This window comes from Lathamus discolor, chromosome 1 (assembly GCF_037157495.1).
Source record: "Lathamus discolor isolate bLatDis1 chromosome 1, bLatDis1.hap1, whole genome shotgun sequence".
Taxonomy (NCBI): Eukaryota; Metazoa; Chordata; class Aves; order Psittaciformes; family Psittacidae; genus Lathamus; species Lathamus discolor.
Genome location: NC_088884.1, coordinates 71,919,896 through 71,942,814, shown reverse-complemented (window position 1 = coordinate 71,942,814; position 22,919 = coordinate 71,919,896). Strand labels below are relative to the sequence as shown.

The 22,919-nt window shown below is 44.4% G+C and overlaps 1 protein-coding gene across 3 annotated transcripts; it reads right to left on the bottom strand.

Annotated features, from left to right (window-relative positions):
- Positions 1–67: 67 nt before the first annotated feature.
- On the bottom strand, positions 68–18,240 carry PRDM4 (PR/SET domain 4). 3 transcript variants are annotated; one of them, XM_065679493.1, is made up of 12 exons: positions 17,995–18,240; positions 16,319–16,452; positions 15,490–15,675; positions 12,663–13,457; positions 9,144–9,293; positions 7,785–7,924; positions 6,962–7,047; positions 5,663–5,790; positions 4,803–5,117; positions 2,654–2,822; positions 1,808–1,942; positions 1,195–1,279 (listed from the first exon to the last, which is right to left on the bottom strand). In XM_065679493.1, coding segments are annotated over exons 1-12 (2,250 nt in total). In that variant the 5' UTR covers positions 18,006–18,240; the 3' UTR covers positions 1,195–1,278. The 3 variants fall into 3 exon arrangements, with proteins under 3 accessions (XP_065535553.1, XP_065535557.1, XP_065535565.1); XM_065679481.1 differs by lacking the exon at positions 1,808–1,942 and having other exon boundaries at positions 68–1,279; positions 17,995–18,236; XM_065679485.1 differs by lacking the exon at positions 1,808–1,942 and having other exon boundaries at positions 68–1,279; positions 7,785–7,903; positions 17,995–18,235.
- Between the last annotated feature and the right edge of the window lie 4,679 nt (positions 18,241–22,919).

Here is a 22,919-nt window from a genome sequence, read left to right as displayed (position 1 = left end):
AGCATCACTATCAGAATGGGATCCTTTTTGTAAGAATGTGTAAATACCAAAAAAAACCCCAAAACCATTAGAAAAGAGCCACATTTTTAATTTTTTCAAAGGAAAACAACCAAGTGAAAATACATCTTAATTCCATAAATAATGTTAGCAGCAAACCCTCCCATCATTCTAGGTGGTACAAGGTTTACAGCATGAGAAGTAATATATACTGTAAACACCATCTGAGTATCTGTAAGCCTGCTCCTTAATGAGCCTGTACAGTCATTATGTCTTCACCTGCTGCCATGTTCTCGTGAACCAGAGCAAGAAGAGGCAATAACTGTTCTCCAAAAGCCAATGTCTGATTTTCTGTAGTGGGATAATTGCTTTCTCTGCAAATGCTGATTTTGCTGATTTCATGGGCTTTCTTTTCCTTTAACCAAAGTTGGTTGGTTGAGGGTTTTAAGAAGGAAACCTGAGCATTGCTAAGTCTTTGCTTTGTACCAAACCACATCTTTCAGTTAAAAAGTATTAAAAAGCAAAATACTTCACATGCCACCACCATTTTTTGTTCATTACTCTCATTGTCATGGCTTTGGCAGCTAAGGACAGTTGGCTTACAGGTCACTGCAATCACTCAACTACATTTCTTCTGGTTTGTGGCTCTTTATTCAAAGGGCTATGCAAGGTGTGTCATGTGTCCCGGCACTGGATGGATTAATCTGAGTGATTTGGAAGAGGAAGTATGCACAGTGTGTGTGAAAAAGTCTGCTTGACTCACATTTCATTCTTAGCAACTCTTGACTTGTATGTGCATGATCCATTCTCATTCAGTGTTCTGGCTACAGTTTAATAAGCGGTGGTAGTGTGGAGCTAAAAATAGAAGGAAAAATCCTCATTCGACATACGCTGTTGACTGGGAAAACAAAGAAGAGGGTGTTTTTCCTTCTCAAGTTACAATATCTGAGGAAATTTCCCTCTCGCTTTTCTTCATTTGTGTCCAGAGAGGGCATCACCAGTTGAATAGACCCCATTGTTAATCCTACAGTCTTCAGTCCTTATAGAGTCTATTAATTCCTCCTCTGAATCATCTTCCTCTTCCTCCTCTGGGGCTGACAGGCTGGATGCAGGGCCTTTACATATTTTTAAGTGGCGAGTGAGGTGATATTTGGTTAGATAAGCCTTGGAGCATTTTTCACAGACATAGTCCCTCTTTCCTTCATGTGAATTGAGATGCTTCTTCAGGTGATTTGTCCTCAGAAACAGCTTGTCACACTTGGGGCACTTGATCTGCCGTTCTCTGTAAGACATGATAAAGTTAGTTACAGCCTGCTCCTCCTGCAAGGCAGCTGTTCCTGTATGAAATAGCTGGGTGGGTGGTGATAGGAAGGGTGAAAGGGTCAGTCTGACTCCTAAATCGTACTTTCAATATACCTGAAGGAGGAGCAGACCAGAAATAACAGTGCTACTAGTGTAAATACTGCTCAGTTTTCTCATACAGTACACACACAACCATCTTCCCTGAGGCAAAAGTCTGGCTTTTTAGGTTAACTGCTAGCTTGGGACCAATTGTTCTTTCCCAATGATGAACGGAAAAAGAAAGAATTCTACAAGGGTTTTGTTTGTTTGTTGAGTAAGACACAGCTCTGGTTGAGCTCCATGTTTTGGCAGGGGAAGCAATATTGCCATGGTGGAAAGGTGGGTCTCCGGCCTTCCTACCCTCCCACCCTGCATAAATGGGTGCAGGGGGTGGGGAAAGAACAATGAAGCAAACAAAGCTGCCGAGTGTTAACAACCCTCGGTCTGTAAATGCCAAGCAGAGGCTTACCAGATTGCAGCAGTCAAATTCTGAAGACGACTCTGCAAAACACCTCCCAGCAGTAGTGCTCTGGGCATAAGAACAAGCAGCCAAGCAAGACTGTCTGTCTGCCTCTCACTCATGCTAGCTGTGCTATCCTGTCTCCTAGGCAGCATGACAGAAGCAACAATCAATTCCAAGTCAGTACAACAAACAGATGCTGAAAACAAAGTAAGCAAAATGAATGGCTTTGGGTGAACAGCCTTTAAGGGAAGACCTTGTCTTGGGAGTAACGAAGCAGGATGGAGAAATCTCACAGCAGAAGGAAAGATCTGGCCTGGCAGGTCTGGAGTAGGAGGACCTATCTGCCCTGACCATGGACATCTCCCTGCAGGAGGAGCAGGAGAGAGGGTGCATGTATGAGACCTGGGGGGAGGTAAAAGCTGGGAATGGCTGCACCCCACTCCAGGTGCAAACAGGGAGGAAGACTTCACTAACCAGTTACTCAGGATAACATTGAGGAGTTTTACAATTTTGATTTATATGATCTATGATTGGGGTCATGTTCTCAGCGGAGAACTAAATGTAAATCAACTAACACCCTGTCTCTCCAAAATGATGAACACTCCAAAATGCCATTTCACAGGAGAAGGTGCATGCCTGGAATTTCCTGTCATTAAAATACTGTGAAGACTAGAACAGGACAACTTCAGCCAGTAACAAGAAATTTGTCCATCTTGACTTCTCTGTCATTTCAGAGGATAAGCCTATACTCCATAGGCCAAACTATTTGCAAACTTGAGATTCTCTCTCAGACTGTCCAGATTCATTATATATTGCACTGGCCAGTCCAATGCATCCTGTGGGATCACTTACTGCGTGTGAGTGAGTACATGCTGCTTGAGGTCCTGCCTCCGCATGAACAGCTTTTCACAGTAATCGCACTTGAGGTTCTTCTCCCCGGTGTGGATGACCATGTGCGATTCCAGGTGAGCCTTCTGGGTGAACGACTTGTCGCAGAGGGTACAGCGGTAGTTCTTCTGCCCTAGGATTGCATATGTACACCCACAAACTGACAGTCAGTGTCCCAAGAAATACAGTAAGCAAACAAGCCTGACCACTTCCCAGAAATACATTTTATCCTGAAAAAAAGCAGATTCGTTGTGAACAGGACCTGTTTCCTCCTGCAGTTCCTTTAGACTCACCATACAGTCTAGATTTAGCTATGCAAAACCCAGGCACGGAATCATAGAATGGTTTAGTTTGGAAGGGACTTTCAAACTCATTTAGTTCCAAGCCCCTCCCACAGGCAGGGACACCTTCCACTAGACCAGGCTGCTCCAGGCCCCATCCAACCTGGCTGTGGAGCTGTCAGGGATGGGGCAACCACAGCTTCTCTGGGCAACCTGTTCCCATTATCTGTCAGTGTCCAGTGCATCTGACTTCATCATTCCCAAAGCTTTTCATCCCCTAGCCCATGCCCCCAAGCCAAAAGCACCACTTGATGGTACTGTTTCAAACTACTGATGCATAACTGCATCTCATGAAGGGCTCCTTATTGGTCCTTCTAAACAACGATTCTTCCAGTGCATGTGGTCAGCCAGCCTTTCCCATAAGACAGACTTTCTGATTCTTGCCTACACTATCTGTGCCTCCCTGAGGCATGTTCTGCATAACAAAACATCACCAGTAAGCTTGTAATTTTTCCAGCAAAGAGACTGAGGCAAGCACTTAAAAAGACCAGGCTTATCCAAGATGAATTCTTGAGGAAAAATAATGGTAGCCTCCCTTTTAATAGTAGCCATGGTAGCCATCTAGTTACTGTACAGTAGTAGATCCCTATCTCCACTGATTTCCCACTGGAACAGTATCTGGTGCCTTACTGGAGCCCAACATTTGGTGCACTGCATTGCCTTTGTCTAGAAAAACAAGTTCTCTTATCTAACAAACACAGGTACAAAGCTCACTGGCTCTTTGGTAACTTCTGTGTTTAATCCCATTTTCCCACTTACCTGCAGTTCTTCCATTATTCTTTGCCAGAAATAGTTCAAAACCCCTGCATGCCACTGAATTCAGACTGTTTGAATACCACTGGACTCCCTCTCCCACTGAGTATTCTGTGGTTGTGTATACCACATTTGTACTTGATCAGTTTATTAAAACTCCTCACTGCTGTGCCCACAGCTTCCTGTGCTTGACTCAAGTGCACTGAACTCCCAGTTTTGTTTCCAGCTTCGTGATTTGCATTCTGTGATTCCCAATAGCTGTTTCAACCTTGCTGAAAAAAGGAAGCAAAAAGATGCACACTATTTCTGGCCTGTACTTGACCTTTACCTTCTCCCTGTCCTCACATTGTGCTATATCCATGCTTTTTGTATTTCTTCTCTTTCACTTTTTTTTTTAAGCTCTTTTAATGCTCATTCACTGGCAACTCTCCCTTTATCCCCAAAGGCTCTAGTGATACCCAAATGCCCACAGAAGTCAACAGCATGTTCCAACTTCAGTTTTGATGAGTGGCTGACTGACCCATATCCACATCAGTCTCACCCAACAGTCACCAATTTCAGTCTTGTGCCATTACCTTAAGATGGAAAACAATTCAGGTAAGAAAGAGGGGAAAGATCTCAGCCTGTAATGACAGGACAAGAGGCAATGGTTTTAAACAAAGGAGAAATTTAGATTTGACATGAAGACTTTTTTTCAGTGAGGGTGCTAAGGCACTGGCACAGGGTGCCCAGAGAAGCTGTGGCTGCCCCATCCCTGGCAGTGTTCAAGGCCAGGTTGGACAGCGCTTGGAGCAACTTGGTCTAGTGGAAGGTGTCTCTGCATAGGCAGGAGAGTTGGACTCAATGATTTTTAAAGGTCCCTTCCAACCCGAAACATTCTACAATTTTATGTTTCTTAGAGCTTAGATTTATAGGCACAAGCTATGCCCTGAGAAATGGCCAAAGGATCAGAGAGAACAAGTCCTGCCCCAGTGTTTTTACTAGCAGATGCATCTCTATTTAAAGACCCCGGCCCTTACCTGTGTGTATCTTGAGGTGTGTCCGTAAGTTGCTAGGATCGCTGAAAGCTTTGCTACAGAAATCACACTTGTGTGGCTTCATGCCCATGTGCCCCATGAAATGGACATGGAGCTTGGACGGGGAGATGAAAGCCTGGGGACACATGGAGCACTTCCACTTCCTTTCCTTGCCATGGCCTGCTCCATGGCTGCTGCTGTGCCCCTGACTGGGGAGGTGGCTGTGAATATGGCTGCTCAAATGGGCCTTGAAGTCCGCATAGGAGGCGCATTCCTTTCCACAGTGGCAGATGTGCACGTCTGGATGTTCAGGTACACCTTTGGGCACAAAAGCATCACTGTTAATGAGGCACAGCAAGGCCTAAGAGAGTGTCATCCATGTTAACACTTAGTCTGTGGTAACAAAACCAGCTGCAGAGATTTTCATCCCTGTTCCTCTCAGCTCTGACGCTTTCTTTTCAGCACTTTTAGGTAGGCCATTTCTAATGTTCTGGGGGGCCAAACTTTGGAATGGTTTTGAGCACAGCTCCACCAAACCTACATTATCATAAGCACAGATAGGGGAGGATGGGAAAATCTTCAGCTAGCAAAACTCCTTTAGCACCAGATGGATGAACAGAAGAAAAGAAGAAAAACAACCCTTTTTCTTTGAAATGGCAATCTTTTACTCCTAATCAGTGGAATTAGATAGTGAAATATTTCTTTCAGATGATGGTACTCCTGTAGTCATGGAATACAAAAGGAAACTAGGAACTGAGAAGGAACAAAAGGTACTCTCAAGTCACGGTGCCCAGAGATGGCATGAAATGGGAACTCAAGCCAAATACTCCCTGCAAAGCCAACAAAGATGACTGCTTACTTACCAAGCTGTCGTGCGTAGTCCCGACTGTAATAAAAGAGAAGCTCGTGTTCAGGTGGGATGTCCCGAGATGTGCAAAAGTAAATCTTTCCGTCATGAGGATAAGCTACGAGATTCTGCTCTTCCCGGTTCCTGTGGCAATAATGAGTGTTATGAGAAAAAAAAACCTCTGGAAATAATGACTTGCAGAGAAAAAAAAAAAAAAAAAAAAAAAAAAGGAAGGGAATTCCTACAAATAGGTAATAAGAGAACCTCAGTGCTTGTCAGGACATAAAACCCTTCCTGTCTGTCACTTCTGTCCTTGCTTATTAAAGGAAAGTAAAAGAAAACTGGACCTTGAGAGCCAACCTGCTTCACTAAATGATGTATTTTTCACAGCACTGTGGTAGCTTGCTGAGAAAATTATTAATACACACTGGAGTGGGTTGAGAGAGGAGAGTTTATGATCCCTTAAGGAACTACAAAAATACATATATAAAAAACATTAACCCCCTTCAGAAACAGATAACACATGAGGGAGAAATAAATACCAGTAAAGTCTTAAAGCAAGATTATCCTCAAAAATAACTGTTGAAAAGCATTTCCAAGATGTGGTAACTCATCTGCTGAAGCTCTTTTTTTGCGCATATTTGTTGCCAGTACCTGAAACCAGGAAAGCTGTGCCCCACTGCAATGGGAGATCAAGCATCAAGTTCTTGACTCCTGCATACAGGAGCAATTAAATGAATTGCAGGGAAAACCTTGTGTCACAGAGCAAGAGGAAAGCCTCCTCAGTAGACCACATATGGAGCAATGCTGGATAGTTTTCACTGCAGGCTCCAGAAAGACTGAAAAGGACAGTTCTTGTGAGCTGTAAGAGCCTCGAACTTGGCCAGAAGAACCCAGGAACACTTTGTTGATAAATTATTAAAATCAAAAATACAATCAATATCAACTTCACAGATGTATCCAAAAGGAATGGGACAGAGCAAAGGCAGTAAACAAGCTAATACACAGTAAGTCAGTATAAAAAGAAGCTGGGTTAAAGCTTTAGAACAAGAGAACAAAAGTTCATGGACAGGTTTGGCACTGTTTTACTACAGCATGTGTATTGGCTCCCCTGTAACATTCTCCACTGGGTGCTCTGTTTCGTTCTGCCCACCAGTCCAAGATGCCTGTATAACTCCTGAAGAGAAGGTCCCCTGGTCCCAGGCTCATTACCCTTCTGGGCAGTCAGTGCAGCAGTGTACATTCTCCAGCACATCCTCCTATGACCCCACAGCTCAGACTCAAAGGCACTCAGCACAGTACAGGTGGTTCTCACCTGGCTTTGTGTACAAACATCATCCAGTTACATTCATTTTCATCAGTTGTAATGATGCAGAACTCCAGGACACCATTGTGGTAGATCTACCAGGAAAAACCAAATGCAATCTTAGGACAAAACACAGCAAGAAATGCAGTGAAAGCCAGCTTCTTTCTTTAAAAGAGCATATGTTTATCTAGAACAAGGCAAGAGGTCTCCATTGCAACTGCAAAGACCACAGCCCTGTTCTCACTTTCCCTTCCCACAGGAATCTTGACCTCTCTGCTACCCAGGAGGTTAGAAAAACTGTTTATCAGCATCGTTCCTACACACCACCTTTAGCTCCAACAGAAATGCATTTGGCTGCTTTTCTTACAAGCAAAGTCTTGTGAATAATAGTATCTGAGCAAACAGTACATGTTTTATTTATATAGATCAATTTTACTTTCTGAACATGAAATGATGGGGGAAAGAAAAGCTTTAAAGCAGCTTTCCTAAAACAAATCACTCATCACCTGGGGGAACTTTCAATAAACAAGGATATAAAACAAACAAGTGCTACCCAGTAATTCATATTCAATCTATACTGCAACTGCACACAAATACTGGAAACCACATACAGCCTTTTAAAAGAAAAGATGTTTGTTGTCCTTCAGAACTGATTACCAGTGTATTACACAGTATACAACTCTGCTATGCTGATGCAAAGTATTAAACAATCAAACTGCATTAATTTTGATTCTTGACAAGGAAGATAATGTTAAATCTGAATGCGTCATGTGGTGACTTTCACGAGATAAAGGCATGCCTGCAGGCTCTACAAGATGCAACATCTGCTGACCTTCCAGATGTGACTAGCTGCTTTGTCTGTCCAGTCTGCCACCTCCAGAGAATGGCTCTGCTGCCCGATCAAAGGTCCAAAACAAGTCCGTACAGGAATGGTTTCTCGTGTCCACACACCTATCAGTAGAAGACCAAAATCTGCAGAAATCAATTATTTAAACAACTAATCATGCATAACAAGGATGTAGGAAGTTTATGAGATAATGCTCCAGGGGTAATATCTAGGCATAAGATCATCAAAGCTTCTACTTCACATGTAAAACACACCTAAGGCAGAGACAAGAACCACCACCACCACATGACACTATTGGGAGCCGCTTTGTTCTAATTACAAATGTTTATTTTGTTTGTCAAAAGCAAGTAATTTACTTTTCAGTAAGCTATAAAACTAAGATCCTAGCCACTGGTACCAACTCAAGTTTTCATGGCACTTTCTGCAGACGCAGAAAATACTAGTTTCAGGAACTACGTTTCGCCTACCTAATCCCCAGGAATTTCCAGAATTGTTGCTGGGCATTGTTAAGCAGCTTCTGCATTTCTCCCCAGAGGCAGCTGTATTTCTGTCATGGGCAGAGGGATTCCTGCGTGTATATTATTTATTATTAAACATTTTTATATATATATATATATATGTCGGTCTACATGAATACACTGAATAGCTTTTAGGAATAAACTGGAAACTAGTGCATCTTGAAAAGATGTGATCTACTCTCAACAAGCAGCATCACTAAGCAAGCCAATAATCACATTCTCCTCTAGGCTTCAGATCCTTAGGGTATTGCACTGTACTCTTCGATTTCCAGGTGACAGTGGCGTGAAATACAGTAACAAGGTCCACATCCAATGACAAGGTCACAGTCTACACGCCAAATGTAAATGAGGGAAGAAAAAGAAAACAAACAAACAAAAAAGAGGCACTTGTGATCAATACTACAATGAGAGCATCCAGAAGACCCCCAGGTAGCAATCCAGGCTGATGAACAAGCAGACAGAAATCTCCTCCTCCATTAATAACTGTTACCTTCCCCCAAACTGCAACTGCTGTAACGTTTGCTCATCAAAGCTGTGCCCAGGCTGCTTAGTGTGATAAAAATAAACACTGTACCTTGCTTGTGCTTGACCTTATGAAGTATTTCAGTAACACTGTGGTAGCACACCTAGAGTCTAGCTGAAGTCCAAGCCGTAATGAGAAGACAAGAAGCTCTTGCACAATGTAAGTAAGGGCGATTAGAGAAGAGGGAACCACCTCTCTATTGCAGTATTTCTTTCCCACATTAAAATCCCTGCGGTTTTGGATTTCAGGCAGTGAGTGTATTTTAAACTGCTGCATAGAAATACAGAGTAATGTGATTCTTACCCGCTTCAGCTCCCATGATGGACTGCCGGAGGACGAGCTGCTTAGGGAGAGAAAGCCTGGCTCGGCTCTCTATTGGGGTGTCAGGGACAAAGGTGACGGGCCCATGATCTGGGCAGTCTGACGGATACGCCTTGTCACACAGTGTGCACCCTGCAGGGAGGGGAAGGGACAACAGGGATTAAAAAGATGCAACAATCCCCACAGTGCAGTAAGGTTCCTCCCATTCAGCTTATCAGAATCTTCAGCTGCGTTCCTGACAAAGGCTGCTTCCATGTGGTTTAACTTGTCAGCTCTACTAGTGTAAAACCAGTAAACCAGGACAGACTAGCTTTTACTCAGAAGAATACAAAGCATACTATTACAGATGGGCACTGACAGACATGTCACCCATGTCATCGTTCCTATCCAATTCAGATCAAATGTGAGGATCTCCACTGACTTTCCCAATGGCAGATTAATCACCTCTATTCTCAGTTATCCCTACTTGGGGCAATCTAGCAACGGGACAGAGTCCACACTTCATAAAAACTACGGCAAAGCAGATGGTAGTCTCCCAAGAACTGGCACTAATGCTGCTGATGAAAGAGCCACTTTCTGATCACAAGTGAAATGACCTTTATTGGCAAAAAAATCCAAGCCAAACACTTTCTATCTGGTTATGGGTTTGGAATTTGCCAGGAACACACAAGTTTTCTTACATGTAGAACCTCAAGGATACTCCTGCAAAGGCACAGTAAAGTCTTCCTGCTAATCTTTGTCTAATTTGAATGTACAAATCCCCTTATCTCCATTTAAATTCAGACAGAGTGCACATCTTCATGGCAGCAAAAAACTGACCTCAGTGCTGCTTTTGAAGGACTCACTGCACTAAACTCATACAATATACCTCTGAGGGATGCCACTGAATAGAACAAAAACAAAAGCCCAGGAAAAATCACTTTCCAATCTATCACTCAGCAATAAGTACTGCTGAAAAATAAACCTCTGAAAGTCTTCTAATAGATCTAATAAATTCGGGAAAAAGCACAGCATAAAATGCTCTCATTTAGAAAAAACTATGCCATTTTAATTCTCTATGAATGGAGCAACCAACACTTATTCAGCAACCACCCTCCTGATAAATCATTCTTCTGAGGAAAGATGCTCAGCTAATTAAGCAAGATCTCCACAAAGACCTTCTTTAGCCTCTTGATGCTCCAACTTCAGTATAAAGACCTGTCACAGAAGTAGCCTTCAGTGAGCAGAAACTGCAGCTCCATTATTATTTGTTCAAAGAGCTTTTCAGTACAATCCCTTCATACATCAGAGTTGTATGTCTGTCCCCATACAACGCACAGTTTGAGCAACTACACAGTTACAGATAGGAAGGTACTCAGAAAATTATTAGGTAGGGCTTACACAAGCATTGCTTCATGTGCATAGATGACATGTAGGAGTACAGCAACAGCCAGACCTGACTAATGAGAAACACTACCTGGACCCGTTGTTTTTAAGCACTGCCTAGCACACACCACTACAGCTCTGTGGAGAGGTCTAGCCCCAGGGAGAGGCAAAAAGGAAGTAAAGCAAGTTCCAGGCATCTGACCCCTCCTGATAGAAAGATTTAAGGATTCATACATTTTTAATAAGTTGAAAAAATCCTACATTTTACAGGAAGCAAAACACATCATTTCCTTTCCACTTCTGCCCTTAATGAATAGTAAACAAAAATAAGTTAACAAAAATAAAATCACAGTGATTTCTTCTCTGATTTGGGTGCACAGAACTCTAAGCAAAGATCAAAGAAAGAGCTACTTAAAAGTTTCAGAAACATTTAGGACTGTAGCAAAGGCACACTGTTTCCTTCCTGCTTAGGAACAGTGTAAAATGCTTTTTGAAAAGGGCCATGACTCCTGCCTTCTTAATAAAGAAAAGCCACCACAATGAGCTAAAACAACTCCTCCTCCTCCTTGCTGTCACTTGTCTGGACACAAATTCATGTTTTATTCAGGAGAAGTTTAAAACTAACAACAAAAAGTTAAAATTTAAACCTTTCCAAGTCAAAGACCTATTTTGGAAATCACGTGAAAGCAGCAGGCATGCAACAGCTGCTATAACTTCCTACCAATGGGGACCATCATCTGGGAAACAGGACTGTTTTAAGCATAGTGACAACAGGCTAGCACATCGAACCTCACTTAGGTAAAAAAAAAAAGAAGTGATTTCATCATGAGCATGTTGGATATCATAGTATTTTGACCATTATTTGTTCAACATGCAACAGATGTATGTAAGAATTTTGGAGTGCAGCAACTGTAAAACTCTTCCTCTAGGAATCCCACAGAATACAAGTTTTAATTCAAATTCACTTTGCACTAAACTGTAACTCTCCCATTGCTAACCAAGGCACTATTTCTTTCCATTCTGTAAGAAATGTTCTGCAGGCAAAGCTTGTCACAAGGCTCAGCACTCAGCAATGCCACCACAACTAACAAAAAAACCTGAATATAAAAGCTGGCCTTACACAGTCTCTTCTCTCAAGTAACAAGCAATAGGACAAGAAGTAACGACCTCAAGCTGGGCCAGGGGAGGTTCAGACTGGATACTAGGAAACGTTTCTTCACTAAGAGAGTGATCAAGCATTGGAACAGGCTGCCGAGGGCAGTAGCGGAATCACTGTTCCTGGAAGTGTTCAAAAACCATGTAGATGAGGCCCTCAGTGACATGCGTTAGTGGTGGCCTTGGCAGTGCTGGGGTAAAGGTTGGACTTGATGATCTTAAAGGTCTTTTCCAACCTAGCTGATTCTATGACTCTTATGATTCAGTGGCAGGAAGCCAGATACACCAGGGGTGGAAGTTCAAATCTCTGTCCCACCAAATGAGAACTCCGCAGTTCTCCAGCACCACTCTTTGAACGATGTCAGGACTGAGTGAGTGTAATGCCCAGTGTTCCTCTCTTCTTAGGAGATCAACTAACCTCTGGACTGAAGTCTTTTGATAAGAATAATTGGAAATATTTAAACTTCCCTTTCTCTCTGCAATTTTTCCCAGCAGGTCCTGTTGACAACATCATTTTCATGATGATTGTTCATAGTTTAATAATAACATCATACTCAACAACTATACCAGCTTGATGAAATGTGTTGCTTTTGGTGGCGTTTACTATGTTTTTTCAATGGAGCAAGAAGAGTCATTTGTGATGTGACTTTGAAAAACAAAAGTCTTATTGCAAAGGGTAATATCAGCATACCCCGAAAGACTAGAGGCTCATAAAAAACTCAGCTTCCAACCTCAAGGCAATATGGGAGATGTATACAGAAAGAATGACACTAAAACATCCTATTATGTCCGCTTCCAAATACTGTAGTTTCAACATGGTTAATCTGCCACTGCAGATGTTCCAAGTTTCGTGGACTTGCTAAATAACTAAATTTTTTCAACCAGAAATCTTTCAGGCTAGCAACAAGAGTCATGTCATCCCACCAGACAACAGCTATGTAACAAACCCCACCCCAAAAAAAGCAGGAAATGCCCACTCACATATGGTAAACAAGGTTGCCATGTTCTCCTTGTTTGAATTGGAGTCTTCCATTTGCAGAGACGATGGTACGAAGGCAAGATTGTCTGCAGACACATCCACGTGACTTGGGCCCATGCCTACTTCCTGATTCATGGAAGAGACCGCCACCGGCTCAAGGCTGAGGCCCACTTCGTGCAAGGCTACTGAGTCCAGAGAAGCTAGGTTGTGTGAGGTAGAGAGCGCCACACTCACAGAGTTGGTGCTCATGGCCACAGTATGAATGGAGTCGTTTAGTGTGCTGTCCGGTATTCCTGCCACCCGCCCAGCCATGTGGTCAGGCTCCATGACAACAGGGAGTTCCAAAGTGCTACCGTGAATGGGAATGACACCGCCGTGTCCCACAGGGTCCGATGTCAAGTTACTCCCCACCGTGTCTACAGTTAAAGGTTCATGGCTCCGGGAGCCATTTGGGATCTGTGAATGATCCCTGGCTACGTCATCCATGGTAAGTTCCTCTGCCATCCCATCTGTAGAGATGGGGCTGGTGACCCTCGATACGCTCTCCATAGTGATTGTAGTATCCAGAGCTACCTCATGGCTGTCACTAGGGTGCAGATTTTGAGCACCATGGGTGTTCACTGTGCGGGAGTCCATGGAGACAATCCCTGGTTCCAGCCCCACAGTTCCACTGGGCTGGTAGGGATCTAGGGCTGAGGGATTGCTGGGGACTGACAGTGCTGGATTGCTATCCACATTTATAGTGTTGGGATGGATGTACTGAGGTGGAGGTCTGTCAGCCAAGTAAGATAAAATACCTGACACAATGAGAGAGGGAAAGAGAAGAGAGTGAGATAACATTGGTTTTCAAATCTTGAACAAAAATACCCCACCATCGCAGCATAGTATTTTAAGAACTAGTTCCTTTAAGACATGTTCTTTACATTATGCCCAATTAAAAAACACTAATTCTAAAACATGGCTCACAAACATATGCCAATCCAACACTCTTGTGAAAGTATCATTTGAAACAAATACAGAGCTTCCATGCAGCATGGTGTGTCTCTAGTTATTTGTCAAACCCTGAAGAGCCAAGCTTCTGGCAGCATATAACCCAGGCTCTTCAGTACAAAGACTGAATTAGAAAGAAGTTGTTCACATTTCAGGCATAATTTTTCATTCTTAAGAAACAGCTCATGAAAGACGAAGGACTGCTACAGGAATCTAATATTTGGTAATTTCTGGTTCATCTTTGCTAGAAATAGAAACAGTTCTCCATGATACATCCTTTTTTTGCTTAGATATTTAACAATGACTACTTCCTTCCTCTAAGACTAAAGTGACACAACTGTCCATCTCAGAGATCATCAACTACAATTCTGAAGAGCCAAGATAAGGTCTCTCAAAGGTATTGTGAGTCATCTGCTCTCTTTCCTTACGTGAAAAGTATGCTATTTCTCCTGAAACAATAGACCAGTTAAATTTAAATCAGAAACCCTGACATCTTTTCTCGAATTCTGGAAAGCTTCTCAACTGCAACCAACCTTAGAACTGAAGATACAAAGATATACTAAGCTATATTTACATGCTACCAACTTCTCTTGTTGGATAAAACTGAAAAAAAAAAAATCTTTGGAAGAAATACATCAGCACATTCAAGTAAACAGCAGTGGCAGAGATGGATTTTTGCAGATTCTGCAAGATCTGAGTCAGCACATTTCTTTCTGGCCTTGCACCCTACCAGCCATTTGTTATGTAAAAGTTTTCCATGCAAACATGTCCGTTATTACAAGGATGCAAGCATGGATACTCCTTCTACAGTATCATCCCATTAAAAGTGGCTAAGCCAAGAAATGGACAGTTGAATTTAACCAGCTACATGAAGTATTTTGGCATGCAATGCTGCCTTGTGGCTTGAACAAGGAAGATCCTTGACAGCAGTAAGATGACTGACAGAAAAGCCCAAAACACATTTCTGCATAAATTATTCCAGCTCAGAAGAATGGCAAATACCTTTGGTCCCTAAATGTGCTGTCACCTCTTCTACGCTTTGCCCACAAAATGGGCCGGCATGTAATGCAATAGGAAAGGTTACTCCTTAACAGCTGCTGAGTTCAGCCACTAGTTAACACTAGTTGGATGAGATCTGGGCTGCTGTATTTCTTTTCCTAACCTAGGCTAACTAACGACACTCACTGGGTGACCTTGAAGAAATTTATCTACTCCCTTCCACCCTGTCAATCTTAGCCACAAAACAAAATAAGGACTACATTTAAAGCTCAGACATCTGTCTTCACAGAAATAAAATTCTGCATTTATACTCTAAAGCACATGTGAGACAGGACTCAAGATAGAAATCAGTGTGTCAGGCCTTTGAAAATCAACCTTGACCAAAAATAAAGAGAACTATGTCATAGGCTAAATGGGAGGGAAAACGCCCTAACTCCTCAGCTGATGGCTTGCTCTTTTTGACCTCTGAACTACTGCAACCTACTATTATGCACATATTAAGTATGGCTTCAGACTACAGAAGAAAAAAAAAGAAACAGCTTTCAAACTACAAGCCATCTGAGGTATAAAACAGGCATGCTTGGTTTTTTGTTAATCTTTAAAACAAAGCAGCAGGAAGAGTGATAAGAGGTCAGGTTTAAGTAGAAAATTACCTACAATTCATACACATGTATAGCAATAGAGACCTGAAAATAAAGGTGTGTAAATGACACAACAGACTCCAGACAAACTCAGGGAATTTACAGCTCTGCAAAATAATCAGTCTCACCTGCTTCAGGACAGAAACAGGTAGCTCTTAATTATATTGCTCTTCCCACCCATCGGCATCACACTACTTACCAGGTAGAATGTGCCTGAAATAGCTGCTCTCCAGGTGAGGGTATGGTGGTGGAGGTAGGGTGTAGTTTCTCTCTGGTATACCACACATCACTCCTCGATCCCCAATACCCATTGGGAGCATCAGAGACAGAGCAGAGGGTAAGGAACTCAAGGAGGGGCCCAAGTTTGGAATTGCAACAGGTAAGCCTGCAAAAGAAAATGTCCATTTATATTCAGTGGAACGAACTGTTATGAACACAAGCTAACAAAGAGGTTACCAATTCCTCGGGAGCTCCCTATGGATGTACAGTATGGTACTGTCAAGGTAAAGTGGCAAGCTTCAAAGAAAGGATCACAGTCATCACAACACTAAGGGACACCCCTTGGGTTGTGCCTGAATGTGGCTAGATCTTTTTTTGATACATTATGTAGGGCTTGCTTCTACTTCACAGCTGTAATGGACTTTTGTCTCTGTAGCCGCCTGAAGAAAAGAGCTAGGAAAAGAGTTCTGCTTTACAGGTGAAAAATCATTATTTTCACCTGACTGAAGACAGACCTAGATGGGGGCAGTCTATATTTCAAAGGATTATACTACTACCCACACAGTGCAAACCACCCCATTAGAACAAAACGAGACTCCCATTAAGGCATAAGTCTGGTAAGCACACATCCCTTTTGCTTTGCCCACCAACGTTTTATGGTCTACCCTTTTTCGATATCACCTCATTTCCTGCCATAAAGACATGACTTGCTATCAGAACAAGCATTGCTACCTAGTTATGAACACTCGCGTGACAGTCAAACACTGAGCACGAGCTACAATACCTTCTGTGGGAGCTTTCCCCATTACCTGGTGCTGGTATGGCGTTGTGAGTGGGTGACGCTGCCAACCCCAAGTGACTCCCCGAGACCGGCAGGGCATTGCTCACAGAGGATGAGGTCAGCTGGTCCATCCCTACAGTACTCAAGTTCATTTCATTCATTCTGAGGGGAGGGAACAGAGAGGGGAGGGGAAAAAGAGAAAGAGAAGCAAGAGCATTCCTGATTACTGACTGTACTGTGCTGAGGAAGGGCTGAGTAAACAAACTAAAAATCAGATACTGACAAGTTAAAAACTCTGCCTTAGAAAGCTAAGCATAAAGTACATCAGCCACACACACTGTGATCACATCATAATCAGTACATATTGATTATATCAGATAGCAATAACCAGGATTGAAAAGCCAGTTCAAAAAGACAGATCAGATCAGACCATAACTTTTTCCTTGCCATCCAGAAAGTCTCACTCCTAGTAGTCAAAGCTACTGTGACTGAAGCATTGTGAACACAGATCTATTTGCAAGCTGAACATCACAATTATTTGGGCAACAGCATCTGATTTATATTTCATGACTTCTGGACACCACATTCATGTTCAAAAAACAAACCTTAGGGGAGAGGAGGGGGAAAGATCACTTAACATTTGTAATAGACATAAACCACTAATTCGAACCACCAGTTCAAACCAGGCCAGTAGTGACAAGAGTCACCGCTGCAGAGTTTTAACAGGCTGCCTCGGTCTGGTTCTGCAGACGTATTGCATGTTCCTACCACATCAGAAACTTGGCACCATGGATGACACTGAGTGACCAGCCAGTCTTTCTTGAGTGTCAGCAACCTCTTAAGCTACTCGAGTGGGCATACACCACATGCATGGCTCTACTGCTGCAGAAAATTCCAGGCTGCCCAATAGCCCAAATCCCCAGCCTTGGCAGAAACCATGCCGGCTCGGGGCACATCTGTCCCCTGGGGCATCAAGCTGTACATGCAGCCTGAACCAGTCCATGGGGACAAGGATACTGAGGAGACACGGTCACCTCTCACCTGTCAAAGCTTTGCAAGCTCTGCCTGGCCTTAACTCTGCTCACCCAGGTGCTGCTGCCCACACACCACCTCTAATCAGCGTTTCCTTGGGTCAGAAAGGCCGGCTGCCCCCACTGCGGTCACAACCCCAGCAGCAAAACCCCACACTGACTGCACCTCTCACATGCCCCTTGCAGTCAGCAGGCCTAAGCTCTGCAGTACCGACAGAGAGCTGGAACTTGGGTTGCCACTCGGGCAAGGAAAGGTACTGCTCACCCTGGAGAAACAGCCAAATGCACCAAACTCACGCCAAGTTAACCCAAAGGTCTGAGCCGCACAAACGGAGTCCCCGACTTTCACGTCGCTTCTGCCCAGTTTTTGCATCGCAAAGCCTGCCCTTGTCAACCGCCCCACTCTGTCCAGGACAGCTTTACAAGGACGTCGCCGAGGGGTCCTACTATCCGGCGGGGCAGGCACATGCTCCCACCCCTGCCCCAGACGGCTGCTGAGGGAGGTGATACCCGTGGTAAAGACCCGGGGCCAAGCCTCGGGGCCTGCGGGCGGGCTGACTGCTCTAGGGACCCCCTGCCCTCCTCGCCCCTCGGCCGGGGTGCGCGCCGCCGTCGCAAGGCCCGAGGTGCCCGCTATCCGCCCACCTCCCCCGGCTCCCCGGCGGACGCTCACCTGGGGTGCATGGGGCCCGGCACCTCTCCCGGCGGCGGAGCAGCCGCAGCCACATCAGGGCCCTCAGTCCCGGCCCGCCGCCGCCGCCGCCCCTCGGGCAGGCGCCTGCCCCCGGCCCGGCCGCAACCACCGCCACCGCCGTCGCCGCCTCATGGGCGGGGCCCCGAGTGGCGCGGGCCCGGCCGCCGGTGAGGGGGGAGCGGGGCGGAGGAGGCGGGAGAGGGAGGCGGTGATGGCGGAGGCGGCGGGAGGGGGACGGTGGCCGCTTCCGCCGCCGAGCGCCACATCCAGGAAGCGGCGCCACCGCCCCGGAGCTCGGGCGCTTGCCGCTGGCCGCCGCCTCCAGCGGGGCTCGGTCACGGGGGGGGGGAAAGAGCACCTGCGGGGCCCGCCCGGCTCCGTGTCACCCCTGACAGCCGCTGGCACACCGCGGCCCGTGCCGACTGTGGCAGCCGCCGCACGGCTCGGCTCCAGCCGCAGTGCTGGAGGCCGGGCAGGCCTGCCTTCGGTGTACCTCTGCAGCGCTTCGGCCCCTTCCACCGCCTTATCTCCAGATTGCTCCCAGAACTGCGGCAGGAGCCGCCCAGCTTCACGGTAGTTCGCCCTTTCTGGAGGAGCAGCTCGGTTGGCACTGCCCAGGCGTAAAGCGTTATCCCCGGCCCGCTCGGCTAACCAAAACCCCTGCCCTTACATGCACTACCTCTTTCAGAAGGGTGCGATGCTAACTCTTGGTTTGCCACACAATAGTCGCAGCTCTCTCACTGCTTTCTCATTACGCCCTCATGTCTGCTGTCATTAGAGGGTTGTGGTTCATATCCTCTGGTACCATAAGCCTGTACATCCCCAGCTGCCTTCTGCACATCAACCGTTCTTCAATTATCTAGGATTTATGGTTGGTACAATTCCCGCTAAGGCTACATTGCAAAGGGATGTCTTGATATGTGCAAGTGGTTTTGTAGCTTGCTTTCTCGCCTGTGACACAAGGGTATTCATCACATACACTGCCCAAATCAATCTACAAGTTCCGTAAGTGCCGGGGTGGACAGCTGTTTCCTGAAACACCATAATGCGGTTCTGTAGTTTCATTGTGCCTGACACTTACAATGCCTTATTAAATGAGACATCTCTTGATAGGCTGTCAGCACAGGAGGAAACTTTATTTTTCTGCCCGCTACCTTTTGATCTAAAGAACTTAAATGTAGGATCTGGAAGGGTCATTCCAGTTCAGTACAAACCTATTGGTTCTAAGCGTGGAAATACGCTCTCCTCATTTGGCTTTAGCTGTCGGGAAGTAAGACACCTTGTATAGGCTAGGTCTTCAGGCTGTTTCAGTAGGTGAAGGAGAGAAATAGGCTGCTGCTTAGAGTGCTTCATCCCACCCTGAGCTGGATGTCTGAGAAGGGTGAGAAGAATTTGGAGCTACTTCTCTGTAGCTATGGCCTGTGGCTGGGACCTGCGTATTTAGTTTAGCCTATCACTTATAGAGAACTACATTTAGGCAAAGTAAATACAGGTCTCTGCCATTCATGACCAAAACAATGACCTTATTTAGTTTACCACATACCCTATAAAATCTCCTCCACTAAGCCAGGTAGTCCTTCCTCTAACCATGACTGAGTGTGTCTGATTTGGCTCACAAACATATTTCATCAAGTCAGGAAAGAACTCATCAAGTCCTCAGGTTTTTACGGACTGCTAAGCTCGTGATGGGGGGGGGGGGGGGGGGGTTAATCCGTGCTTCATTTTTACGTGTCTAGTACCACATATTCACATGGTTGGTGCTAACACTTCATATCTTAGAAACTCCAGCAAATGATTACAAGCCTAAAAGTCTCTGTCTTCACATTGCATTCCCCAGTACATACGAGATGACTGGAGACCTTCTATTTTCAGTTGTCATCCTTTCAACTTTACAGTTATACTCAGTACATCCCAATTCTGTCCTGAAATGCTAGGTTATCCCAAGCTCTCAGCTTGCCTTAATGCCAATTATGATAGTTCTAGTGCAGAACTGCCCTGGTGCTGAAATCCTGATGCTATTTCAACTGTCTGAGCTAAAAGCAATACTTTGAGCCTATGAGACAGATTGGATATTATCGTACGCAGATAAGAGTGTGTTTTCCTACTGTCAAACATGAGTCCTCTGAGATTCCAGCTTTTTCTGTAGTCACTTTACTCCCTTGAACGAGTGATATCTTAACTACCAGTCTAAAGCAGAGTATCAAAGGAAGCCAGTGATAATATAAAGTGTCAGTGAATGAGAAATTAATCTGTGTCTACAGAGATGTATGCTGCACGCCCAAGGTATTGTGATAAAACACATTTTAGAACTGTTTTTTTTTCTGCAAGGGAAGATATTTTTTTATATACCAAACACTTTTATTGTATGTGAAGTGTTTTGATAAGACAACTGCACTATGTCCCCTGAAAGCTTAGTTTATTGACATTTATAGCAGTACTTGCTGTGTGAGTAACAAATTGCAGAGCTATTTTTCAAGTAGTCTTCAGATCCTGGAGATGTACTGAGAGATAAGGGAGACTTATGAAACCACGGGGGAAAGAGATGCAGTAAGCATGCTTCAGTCCTTCTCTTTGGTGTGAGCCAAAGTCCCTGCTGGACCATGTCCACATCTCGATACAATCAGTTCTCTTCTGCTGTCACGAACCTGCTGTTGGGTTTCTTCTCAGAGTGAGCAGAATTACACTGAATGAAGATTATGCAAAAAGCCAAGATTGAAGCCAACCATTTTAACATCAAAAATCCAAATTTCTCGCCACCTTTTACTGGCTAGTCAGTGCTTTGTAGGCGTGTATTTTGGTGACAGTCACAGCATGAAAGCTGGATAGTTTAGGTGCAGCTCTCACTGCTAGCTATAGAGCTGGAAAGAGATGGCTCATGCTTAAGGATAAAACAGGATTAGAGAGGCACAAACCTGCTCGATCCTGTATTCCTGGATCTCAGTCTAAATTGCAGTTATTACTCTAATTCTGTGGTATGCAGTTAACAAGAGAAGCTGCTAATTTCACAGTTTCATATCCGTTAATGAATTGCAGCAGCCCAAACTAACTATAATATGTATTGTAAATACTAGAATTTGGTATAATTATAGCACAATAAAATATAACAAATCATAGAATGGTTTGGGTTGGAAGGGACCTTAAAACTCATTCAGTTCCAACTCCCTGCCATGGTCAGGGACACCTTCCACTAGACCAGGTTGCTTAAAGCCCCTTCCAGCCTGGCCTTGAACACTGTCAGGGATGGGGCACCCACAGCTTCTCTGGGCAACTTGTTCCGGTGACTCAGAACCCTCACACCAAAGAACTTATTCCTAATACCTAGTCTAAATCTACCCTCTTTCAGTTTAAATCCATCCTGCCTTGTCCTAACACTGCATACCCTTGAAAAAAGTCCATCTCCATCTTTCTTGTAGGCCCGTTTTAGGTACTGGAAGGCTGCTATAATGTCTCCTTGGAGACTTTTCCAGGGTGAACAAGCCAAACTCTCTCAGCCTGTTTCCGTAGCAGAGGTGCTCCAGCCCTCTGAGCATCTTTATGGCCTCCTCTGGACTTGCTGGAGTAGGTCCACATCTCTCTTGTGTTGGGGGCCCAAGAGCTGAATGCAGTACTACAGGTGAGGTCTCACCGGAGTGGAGTAGAGGGGGATAATCACTTCCCCCAACCTGCTGGTCACAGTGATGAACAATGTTGTGCGGGTTTCTTTTTAAACTCCTGATGTAATTTCTTTTTCTGTCTCAATAATGTGCTCACAGGTGAAATAGCTGAGACATCATCTATTGGGAAATAGGTGGACTCAGCTGACTCTTGTGTTTCTACTACAATATTCCCGTGGATGACTTTCTTTTCAGACACAGAGGGACACAGTGTCAAGGAGAATCTGTTGCTTTGAGTAATTCAAAGTAATTCAAACCAATCACTGTGTAGTGTCAGTAGTGTTATTCATGATTCATGTGGGAGTGTGAATGAGTTGAGGGTTCTTTTGCACAAAGATTACATTCTTGTAGATACTGTATCAGGATATATGCAATTAAAACCACAACTAAGTTAGATCTGGAAGGAAGATGCCTCAATGTTTTGTTTTTAGGCATGTCAGAAGTATTTTCTATTCATTTTGGCTGTGTAATTAGGTGAAGTAAAAGGAAGGAAAGAAGGAAGGGAACCTCTTTGAATGCCACAGTCAGTGGAGTATGTAAGGAGTCTTCCAGCATCCCCATTTAAACTTTGTATTCAAAAAAAGCAAACAAAACAAAAAAGACCCCAAACAAACAAAAACAAAGCCAAAGCAAAGCAAAACATACAATACATATAGAAACAGTGCAAATTCTGCCATTGCAGAACAGTGAATGACACCTGGTTTGTACCACCTGGAAAGCAAACCAGGCCATCTGCTTTGTATCAGCATGAAGGATATTGCATTCTGAAGTAAAAGCATCATCCAGGCAGAGGTGTGGAGAGGAGTTCATTGGAAAAACAGTGTAAGAAAGAAGATCAAAGGTTTGTCTTAGAAGAGGCAAGAGCCTTAACCTACTCTTAAAATTAAAAGGAATGCATATTAGCCTGTCCCTTCGGTGGGCCAGTCCTGCTACTTTCACTGAGCCTGCATGTGCAGACGCGTTGAGAAGGGTCTGCTTTGTGCAGAAGTCGGTATGGGAACTGTACATTGCTTTAATCCTGCTTGCGCTCTCAACAAGAACCTTCAGGGGGATGCAAGGTGCCTTGGCCTTGTGCTGGCTCCCTGCCAAAGGGCAAATCCCTTTCTGATCAAGTGGCATTACAGTGTCAAAAGTGATACAACAAAAGCCTGTGGCATATATTCTTATTTCTCTTGCACACATACAAAACCAGACTACAGAGTCCATTTGATATGAGATCAGCTTCAGTCATTCAGATTCATAAGTAACATT